Source organism: Cryptomeria japonica, chromosome 2 (genome assembly GCF_030272615.1).
Source record: "Cryptomeria japonica chromosome 2, Sugi_1.0, whole genome shotgun sequence".
In the NCBI taxonomy this organism is placed as follows: Eukaryota; Viridiplantae; Streptophyta; class Pinopsida; order Cupressales; family Cupressaceae; genus Cryptomeria; species Cryptomeria japonica.
The window spans coordinates 671805999-671816978 of record NC_081406.1 but is presented as its reverse complement, the minus strand read 5'-3'; the positions used below and the strand labels follow the sequence as shown (position 1 = coordinate 671816978).

Here is a 10980-nt window from a genome sequence, read left to right as displayed (position 1 = left end):
TTAGCCACAAATGGTCATCAAGGAGGAGGAATACACCTCTCACTATCTGGGAGCTAGAGGAAGAAAGAAAAGACTTGTTTGATAAGGATGGGCAAACCAAATGCTTAAGACCCCTCTCTCTATTGATTTTATTGCACTTGTCACTTAATTTGTTCTTGTAATGAACATGTGACCTAGATGACTATTTCTTTCTTAAAATCATAACTTGTATAATTATTTCTTCTTTAAAACCATTTGATATTTGATACTTAATTTCTTGATTTAATATTTTTGTTTTTTAGACATGATTCTATACTACCCATTTTCTAGGGACATGAGCCATACCTTTAAAACCTTAATTTTAATTTTTTTTCACTCAAGCTCATTCTATTTGAATAAATGAGTAACACTTTCATAATATAATCGAATTGCTCCTCAACGGCATGAGACTCGCCATTTGAGCTCGAATATACTCAGTTCTCTTGGAAAAAAATAAAAGAAATTAGTCGTTTCAACATTACGGGAGACCAGGATTTGGGGTGCAAGTTTAAGATTCAGGATCCTAAGATGGGTTCGAGACTTCTACGGAGCATTGGTCGTGGGTATTCACATTCACAGAGGAGGTTTCTATATCCATGTTCTGCGGCCACACATTATTCGTTACTTAAATTTGCTTTGTCTTCTTCATCGAGTCCTGCTAGTTGGGAACCTAAGCCCCTTTTTACTAGTCCTGCGAATATCAGATTTTTTACTGCCTCGCCAGGTGAGTGCTTGTTCGCTTATTTTTTCATTTTTTCTAAGCACATTTAACACGAGTGAGGTGGGCAGCGGGAATTATTTTAATTTTGAGCTTCTTGAGGGGTGGAAATGGAGCTTCTTTCGCTGTGCAGCACAGTGAATTGGCTTCGTGCAATATATTTGTCAGTGAGGCTAAAGACTAATTACGTTCTCTGTATACTTGGATGGCTTCTGTAGACTACAACACTTTAAAATTCTTATCATCTTTGTCATTAAATTATTGTAATTTAGAAGCTTCTTTATGGTAAAGAGATCTAAAAGCTCCATGCCAAGTGCATCCATTTGTGGTTTTGAGGCTGCTTTTGTTATGTACTGAACGGAATTGAGCTCATGCATATACTATGCAACAGCTCTAAGGACGAATATGATTATTTATTAATTTTGACGGGCCTTATAGATCGATTTGGTTTAAAATGTGTTAAAAGTCACTATCATCATCACCAAATTATTGTAATTCTGACCATCTCAAGGGGATAGAGGTCTAAAAGCCTTGTGCCTAGCACACTGATTTACGATATTAGGCTTCTTTTATTGTTTAGCAAAGGGATTCTGGGTTCATGCAAGTACTTTGTAGTATATCAAAAAATAAACTGCGTTAGCTATACAATTTGATGGCTCTTATAGACCAATTTGGTTTAGTAACACTTTCAAAGTTATAATTGTTATCATCATCAGAGTGTTGTAATTTTGAACTTTTTTAAGTGGAAGAGTTCTCAAAGTCCCTTTCTGTGCATACCCACCCGTGATACTAAAGCTGCCTGCTTCATTCAATATGCTTTGTGTAAGGAAGCTAGGGTAGTGGAGCAAATTTCTACTCTAATCTTGAGAGGAGGGTTATGCAAAAGTTTTTCATTCTTAACAATACTTATAAAAATTAAATATAAATAAACATAAATATCATTTTTACCACAACATAGTGATTTACATGGAGGAAACTCTTTCAAGAGAAAAACTCCACACTCTGAAAGCTGTCCTATATTGTTTAGAAATCAATAAGATTACAATATGCTTGCAGAATAAGCTTTTCAGAAGAGTATTATCAACTAGAGATACAAAAGCAATGAACAGTTATCAGACTCTCTCACACTATACAATCCAATACAATGCACAACCATCTTACAATCCCCTCATGTAATAGGGTTTTCTTTTAGGGTAAGACTAGCCAACTAATATCTACCGTTAGATTTGAGACCTAATGATGAATGGTCTAGATTTACAATAATAATACAAACATAAAATGTGGCTTTCAAGGGCATTGCCCCCGAATCACCATCAGGGTGCACGACTTCCGGACCCCCTATCGGGGGGTCATCTCCCCCAGACTCCGCAAGGGGGGTACACCTCCTTTACAACTCCGCCCCCCTCAACACTCAACATATTAACTTGTTAGAATTGCAAGGTTGAGACACCATTTTTCCTTACACTTTGCAGTGAGACAAAAAACAAATTATATTGTCTATACATTTTGAAGGGAAAATTTATGACACCTTGAAATTCATTATCATCAGCATTATCAATTATTGTAATTTTGAACTTCTTATGAGGATAGAGGTCCAAAAAACCCCACACTGTGCATGCCCATTTGTGAAATCAGGGCTGCTTTCATTGTATATTGAAGGGAATTTCCCTTATTGCAATGTACTTTGTAGTGATACTAAAGATGAATCTCTTCGTTATACATGCTAATAGGCCCTATAGGGCAGTTTCGTTTCAAATACTTTAAAAATCATTATCATCATCATCATCAAATGGGAAAACTTAGACCATTTGATGAAGGGCAAACATTTTGGGGATACCTATTGATTTCTGACTTTAGGTCTGTGATTGAATTTTAGATAAGGGCCATTTATCATGACAGGGATGAAATTTCCAATTGTAGAGAATCAGAGATGTTGTGTGACTACCTATTGAGACAAAGGTTCTATCTTTTCAAAATGTTGTTTGCTAAAATTCTGTTGTAAAATCTTTTATATCATATATGTACTCACTTTGGTTATTTTGTAATCAAAAGCATATTACCTAATCTGGCCAAATCCAATTTTTTGGATTGGCTGGATTTGGATTTTTTCAACTGGTTGAATTTGTTTGATTCAGTCTAGACTTTCCAATTCCTATAGAAAATTTACCTTTCTTTAGAAAATTCTGAATCTACAATTGTTTTTGACCTCTTGAATGAATCAACATTTTCAAACTTGGTGAAAGGGCCCTTAGTTTGCTAGTGAAGTTGAATGGTTTTGAATGAGCCCACTAGCGATCAAGTCTTGCTAAGTGCAAGGCTCCTGACACCATAAGGGATGAGTTCGAGATTGTGCTTTAGGTGACTTTGGTGAAATGGATCTCTAGTACCTGGTTCTTAGCATGAGAGGTATCAATTTAGACTTGTGCTTCCATATCGGGTTGCAAAATCTGTTTGAGTTTGGCATAAAATCTGCCTACAAAAAGAATATCTTTTCTATTACAAATGTAATTGGTAAAATTCAATGTATTCACCAATGATCAAAGCGATCATTAAATAGAGTTACAAGACATGATGTTTCTAATAAGAAACGATCGTCAGAATTAGAAAGAAACTAATTATACAAGATTTACAATATATTGACCATTAAACATAATAGAAACAAATATATTGAAGATATTATTCTAATACCCTCCCTTAATGGTCAATCTATCTATTACACCAAGCAGCCTCCTAAACTTAACAAACTTATCAGGAAGTAGGGACTTGGTGAGGATATTGGCAGTTTGGTCCTCTGTAGGAACATATTGCAAGTCGACGGATCCATCTTCAACCAGTTTGCGGGTGAAGTGACAATGAAGCTCAACATGCTTGGTTCTCTCATGAAAGACTAGATTCTTTGTGAGTTTCAACACCCCTTGATTGTCACAGAAGAGGGGTGTAGGACCGGCTCGAGACAGTTGGATGTCTGAAAGCATCCGTTGAAGCCAAACTGCCTCACAAGCTGCTTTGATTGTTCCTCGATATTGAGCTTCAGTCGAGGAAAGAGCTATGACCTGCTACTTCTTACTGGTCCAAGTGATAGCACCTGTGCCCAAACTGAAGACATATCCGGGTGTAGACTTTCTGTCATCAATAGAGCCTGCCCAATCCAAATCTGTGAAACCAATGAGTCTGGGATCTTTGGTCTGTCCATAAAGGATACCAAAGTTTGAAGTGCCCTTGGCATAGCGCAGGATTCGCCTCACTGCAGCCCAGTGTTTTGATGTAGGGGCTGTCATGAAGTGGGATATGTAGCTCATTGCATAGCTCAGATCAGGTCTAGTGGAGGTGAGATAGATTAAACTGCCCACTAGTTGCTTGAATTCGGATTCATTATCAACTGGAGAACCGGATTTGGCCGACAACTTCAGGCCTCGCTCCATAGGTGTAGATGCAGGTTTGCAATCCTGCATTTTGAACTTGTCTAGCAGAGCCCTGACATATTTGGACTGAGAAATGAAGATGCCATGAGATGCTGCCAAACCTCAACACCTAGGTAGTAGTGCAAAAGCCCAAGGTCAGTCATGTCAAAAGACTGGCAAATATTCTGTTTGATTCCCTGAACCAAAGATGCTGAGCTGCCAGTGATGATCAGATCATCAACATAAATAAGCAGAATGATGATATCACGACTAGTAGTCTTGACATACAGATTTGAGTCAGAAGGACTTCTCTGGAAACCTTGATCTGTGAGGTACTTATCAATTTTTATGTACCAAGCCCGAGGAGCCTGTTTTAGGCCATAGAGTGCTTTCACTAGTTTGAGAACCTGATGTTTTTTGCCGGCAACCTTGAATCCAGGAGGTTGTGTCATGTAGACCTCTTCTTGTAACTCACCATTCAGGAAGGCACTCTTGACGTCCATCTGATGGACCTTCCAGCCATACTGAGCTGCCATGGCTAGGACTAATCTAATGGTGCTCATCTTTGCAATCGGAGCAAAGGTTTCCTCGTAATCAATGTCTGCACGCTGAGAAAAGCCTTTGGCAACAAGACGAGCCTTGTACTTATCTAAAGTACCATCAGCCTTGTATTCAACTTTATAGACCCATTCGCACCCAATGGGTTTCTTGCTTGGAGGAAGATTTGACAGAACCCAAGTGTTATTTATCAGCAAGCTCTGGTGCTTAGTTGCCATAGCTTGTTCCCACTCAGGTATCCCTTCGCCTCTATGTATGTTTGAGGTTCATTCACACTATGAATGTTGGCCATGAGAGCAAAATTGACATAATCAGGTTGCTTGCTCTTTTTCCGAGCAGTTCTACCATCGATGAGCTCGTCATCATGAAGATCAGCAAGTGTCTTAGCCCACCATTTAGGCCGAAGAGTAGAAGTGCCAACATCAGATGCAGGAGGGGCAACAAGATTAGGTTCATCAAACAAAAGATTGGATGAATCTTGTGGAAAATCTGGTGGTGCAGCTGCCTGTCTAGGTCATCCTGCAGGAGAAGGAATTGGTGAAGGTGCAGGAGTTAGAACAACTGGAACCCTCCCATCAGATGGACCTAATGGAAGACGAACACCCAAGTCTGAAGCTTTCAAAGGCGGATCCTCGGAATCCACAACTGGAGGAGAGAGCTGAAATGGTCCTCGACCCTCATCAAAAACCATGTCCTAACTGAAGATGACACGATCTGTCTCAATATCAACCAGGCGATAGGCTTTGTGATTATCACTGCAGCCGGTGTGCATAAGTTTCTTACTCTTGGCATCTAGCTTGGTGCGTTTTGCATCAAGGATCCAAACAAAGGCAGTGGAGCCAAAAACCTTGAGGTGACTGATTCTGGGCTTGCGGCTTGACCAGGCCTCCTCCGGAGTCTTCTTCTTCACGGCCACAGTAGGAGACCGATTCAGAAGATAGACTGCTGTATTAACTGCTTCAACCCAAAATTTCTTCGGAACATTCTTGTGTTCAAGCATAGACTGGACCATTTCAGTAATCGTGCGGTTTCTCTGCTCAACGACACCATTTTGCTGCAGGGTGTATGGTGTAGTGAGTTGGCGCTTGATGCCATGATGTCACAGAAATGGGAGAAAGCAGAAGAACAAAATTCTCCCCCATTATCAAACCGAAGAGTTACAAATATTATTACCAAACTCTTTTTCTACTAATGCTTTAAATTTTTGAAACACAACAAAAACCTTTGATTTCTAATGAAGAAAATACACCCACATTTTTCTACTAAAATCATCAACAAAAAGTAGAAAATACTTGGACCCAGTAACAGATGGAGTAGCCATAGGTCCACAAATATTAGCATGGACCAGCTGTAGTACCTTAGAGGCTCTCTAGGAATTGCCATTCGAAAAGGGAGTCCGATGCTGTTTGCTAGCTTGACATGCTCCGCAGACTCCGAGGTTCTGGGTCTGGATTTCTGGCAATCCAATGACAATATCTTCCCGAACAAGCTGAGAAAGATAGTGCACATTCAAGTGCCCATACCATTGATGCCAGAGTGTACTCATAGAGGAGCGCTTGGCTGCCATGGTGAGCTCCGGAGAATCACTAGAATCAACTAGTCTAAATAGACCATGATCCTCAAGACCCACAATAATAATTGTTTGAGTCTCCTGATCAATGATACTGCATCGATGTGAACTGAAGGTCACGGCTAGCCGAGGAGAATGTCTCAGAATTTGATTGACTGAGAGAAGGTTGAGTTCCATTCCTAGAACATAGTGCACATCGAGGAAAATTAATTTCTTTCCTCCGGGCTGAATCTGCACATTGCCCTTGCCAACAACAGTGTACTCTTCCCCTCCGCCAAAGATTACTGAATCTGAGAAGGCTGAAAATCAGTGAACCAATCTTGGCGATGAGTGAAGTGGCGTGAGGCACTTGAATCTATATACCGGGCAGAGGATTTGACTTGGTTTGTAGGTCTTTTAGCAATGAAGGCATAAAAGGCAGATTTACTCCGCTCAATGTGCTCTGCTACATGTGCTTTCGGCTGCGAACTACTTTGCTTAGCCTGTGCATCCAAGCGCTTATGACACTCAAGCTTCATGTGACCAAATTTATGGCAGTAATTGCACTGAACATTTTTCTTCTTCGAGTCTTCTGATGACAGAGCAAAGTTCTTCTGCTGATAGGGCTAGGAAGGTTGAGATTTGCTTTTATCCTTCTGAAAGGATTTAGTTGCGAATGCTTGTTCTAAAGAGGATGAGCTAGGACCACTGCTGAACTGTTGCTTCCACCGATCCTGCTGCAGAAGTTTAGCGCAAAGATCAGCGAACTTCAGATCAACACCAATTGAGGTGATGTTGAGAGTTTCGACAAAATGCTCGTAGGACTTTGGTAAGCTCTTCAGAGTTATCACGACCATGTCCTCCATTTTTTCCGGCCAATGGCTTCCAACTGATCACGGATTTCCTTGATTCGATTGAGGTGATCATGAAGAGATTTCCTCTCATCCATGATAATAGAAAAAAACATATTCTTCAAAAAGAAGGCTCTGCTCTTATCAAACGTCTCATGCAGTGTCTTGAGATGCTCCCATATCTCGGCAGCTGTGTTGTCGGAAGGTATTTGAGGAAGCTGATCGTCGGTCACTGAGAGCTTGATGAGAATGACTGCTTCACGATTTTGTTCATCAAACTTTGTTTGGTCAGGACCTGCTGCAGAGGGATGGGTGGCCTTTCCAAGAACTAATTGATCAATAACCCGATACTCAAAAATGGCGAGCATCCGTTGTTTCCAAGTGTTATAATTTCTGCCATTGAATTTCTAATTGCCCTCGAGCAGAATATTCGTCAAAGATGCCATTGCTGAAAACTGAGGTCAAAGCTGGTTGAACGGATAATGGCACGAATATCGAGGTAGAAAAACACGTGAAATCGCGTAAACACGACACATGCAAGAAAACAGAGGTAGAAGACTGGCATTGTTTTCGAGGCATATTTCAAGAAATTTTCTAGCACAGATCCCAATGTACGGATTTCTGGAGAACCCAAAAATTTTGATAGGTATCCAGAAACGCTGACGAAAAACCCAGAAAACCCAAGTCTCAGAATTTTCAGAAAGATTTTTATAAAACCCTAGCTGCAAAAAAATGTTACAGAGGGTTTGTGAAAAATCCTAGGCGACACTATTGCACACTAAATCGCGATTTAACACCAAAACCCCTTGCCATCGCTGTCGGGCATGAAGACCATACAAAAACTTCGCCACGAACAGCAACCCAAACACCAACCTTAGACGTTGTGCGCAGGTAGAGTCGCAACATATGTTGCCGTCGCACAGTATACACAGAATGGCGAGGTGAGATTTTGAACAGAGCCAATAGATCACGCAAAAAACCATGCGGTATGTGCAGGCGCCGTGAAAAAATAAAGTCGCGTCGCTAGCAAATAAAGATACCGGGAGGCATAGAGAGAAATCGTGTGAGCTCTGAAGGAAGGCACGAAAAAATGAACCGTGCGCCAAAAAAAATCGCGGGAGGAACAAAACCACGGATCGAAAAAATCTTGATTTGTTGCATACGAATCTTGTCGAAAAAATAGGCTGCTAAAACCCTGCAAAAATCTGACGGGGGTTGAGGAATAAATCCTTAGAAACAGACCCACGATGCAAGCAGCAGAGGGAAAAACAGGAAAGCCCTTATAGCAAACTAAAAAAATTCTGAAAAAATTCCAATAACTGAAATTTTTTTCTTTTTCTTTTTCTTTTTCTTTTTTTAAGGCTCTGATACCATATTACAAATGTAATTGGTAAAATTTAATGTATTTACTAATGATCAAAGCGATCATTAAATAGAGTTACAAGACATGATGTTTCTAATAAGAAACGATCGTCAGAATTAGAAAGAAACTAATTATACAAGATTTACAATATATTGACCATTAAACATAATAGAAACAAATATACTGAAGATATTATTCTAATATTTTCAAACCTGGCAACTATGTTAATTTTTTTAAACTTAAAGTACTCACAATAATAGATCTATTTTTTTTTTTGTAGACTTACTAGGATGAGCTTTGGTTACAAGTGATGGTTTTTCAATTAGTGGAAAGCACTCAAGTTTAGTAACAAAACATTCTAGGATGTTGTTAGGCCCTAGGTTAATCCTAGCTAGTATTTGTTTTTCAATTTCAACCTTGATTCACACATAAAATAAACACTAAGCACATAGTGATTTGTAGGAATGCTTTTCAAATTATGATGTTTTTCTCTAGAAGCCCTTGAAAATTCAAAATGTTTGAAAGTTTTAAAAAAATCAAATGAAATAAATTTCAGTTCATATATGCAAACAAAAGTAAGAGCCATACTCAAGGAACTAAATGCAATGTATTAGAATAATAGAATATATTTAGTCAGCTATTTTTAGTCGTTCTATTAATGATCATTTAGTTTATTCAGCATGTATTTATTTATTGTTTTTTTAACACTTCTTTTATTATAAGACATAGTTAGCTTTTTAGCTTCAGTTAAACGGGTTGTTCTTTTTAGAACACCATCATGTAAATCTCTATATATACGTTGTATATTCATGAATAAATTCATTCAAATATTTTTTCACAATATCTTCATTTTGAAATGAAATCATAATATTTGACTTCATAGGAAGTTCAATGCGTAATATCTAGAGGCTACAAAAAATATAACATAGAATATTCGATAATTAAACAAGGAGTGAAAGTATCCAAAAATAAGAGTTACAGAAGCTTTATTTGTTAAGGATAAGAGCAACAACTAATAAAGAAAAAGGATAAGAACTTAACTAAAAGAATAAAATAATATTCATAAAGTCTTTCCTAAAGACTAATTGACCTTATATACTAAACATTACAATAATACTTTAATACCCTCCCTTAATGGTCAATCTACTAACTACACCAAATTTATCCTGAAATTTTACAAATTTGTCAAGACCTAATGACTTGGTAAGAATGTTTGTAGTTTGATCATGAAAAGGGCAATATTGCAACATCATTGATCCATCTTCTACAAGTTGCCGGATGAAATGACAATGAAGCTCCACATTTGTAGTACGCTTTGGAAGATTGGATTCTTGGCAAGCTTTAGTGCCCCTTGATTGAAATAAAACAAGGGAGAAGGCCTTGCTTCAGACATTTGCATGTTTAAGTTAATCTTTCAAAGCCATATTGCCTCACATATTGATTTTATTATCCCTTGATACTCTACTTCTGTCGAGAAAAGAGCTACTACCTACTGCTTCTTGCTGGTCCATGTGACTGTACTTGTGTCAAGGTTGAAAACATATCCAAAAGTGGATTTTTTGTTATCAATAGAACTTGCCCAATCTAAATCTGTGAAACCAACCAACTTAGGACTTTGCTTCAGCTTTACAGAATGCCAAAGTCAAGTGTCCCTTTGACATATCTCAACGCCTTTCGTTGCAACCCAATGTTGTGCCTTTGGTACTATCATTAATTTGCTAATGAAACTCACAACATAGCTCAAATCAGGTCTAATGGCTGGAAGATAGATAAGGCTGCCCACTAGTTGCTTGAATGTTGACTCATTTATTACTGTTGAGTCTGTTTTGGTTGAAAGCTTCAGCCCTTTCTCCATAGGTGTAAATGAGATTTTGCAATCTGTCATTTAGAACTTGTTGAGCACACTCTTTGACATATTTAGATTGAAAATAAAAATACTACCACCTATTTTTAAAATTTCTACACCTAAGTAGTAGTGTAGGAGACCTTAATTAGTCATGTTGAAAGCTTTACTCAAATTACATTTGATTTGTTCAATCAAATGTGCTTGACTACTTGTAATGATGATGTCCTCTATATAAATGACCAGTAAAATGATCTCATTGTCTACGCTTTTGACATACTAATTTGGATTTGAAGGACTTCTCTGAAATCCTTGTTCAACCAAATGCCTATCAATTTTAATCTACCATGTGTTGGGTTCCTACTTGAGGCCATATAGAGCTTTCTTTAGTTTGCATACCTAATGCTCTTTTGTCACAACTTGGAAACCTTGAGGCGGAGACATGTACTCTTCTTCCTCCATGCCATTGAGGAAGGCACATTTTATGCCCATTTGATGGAATTTCCATCCAAACTGAGCTGCCATGGATAGAACTAAATAGACGGTGCTCATCTTTGTTGTAGGAGCGAAGGCCTCCTCATAGTTAATACATTCTCTTTGTGAGAACCCTTTTGTGCCCAACCGTGTTTGTAATTGTCAAGTATACCATCAACTTTGTACACCCATTTGCAACCAATGG

The 10980-nt window shown here is 38.5% G+C and overlaps 1 protein-coding gene across 2 annotated transcripts in view; it reads left to right on the top strand.

Moving 5' to 3' along the window:
• The first annotated feature begins 396 nt into the window (after window positions 1-396).
• The window catches only part of LOC131034022 (thioredoxin O2, mitochondrial), a 94827-nt gene continuing 84243 nt past the window's right edge, over window positions 397-10980 (top strand). Inside the window, exon 1 of one of the 2 annotated variants that reach the window (XM_057965362.2) lies at window positions 397-742. In XM_057965362.2, the coding sequence (XP_057821345.2) occupies window positions 547-742 (196 nt within the window). In that variant the 5' untranslated portion in view covers window positions 397-546. The remainder of the gene's footprint in view (window positions 743-10980) is intronic. The other variant, XM_057965360.2, reaches the window with a different exon arrangement.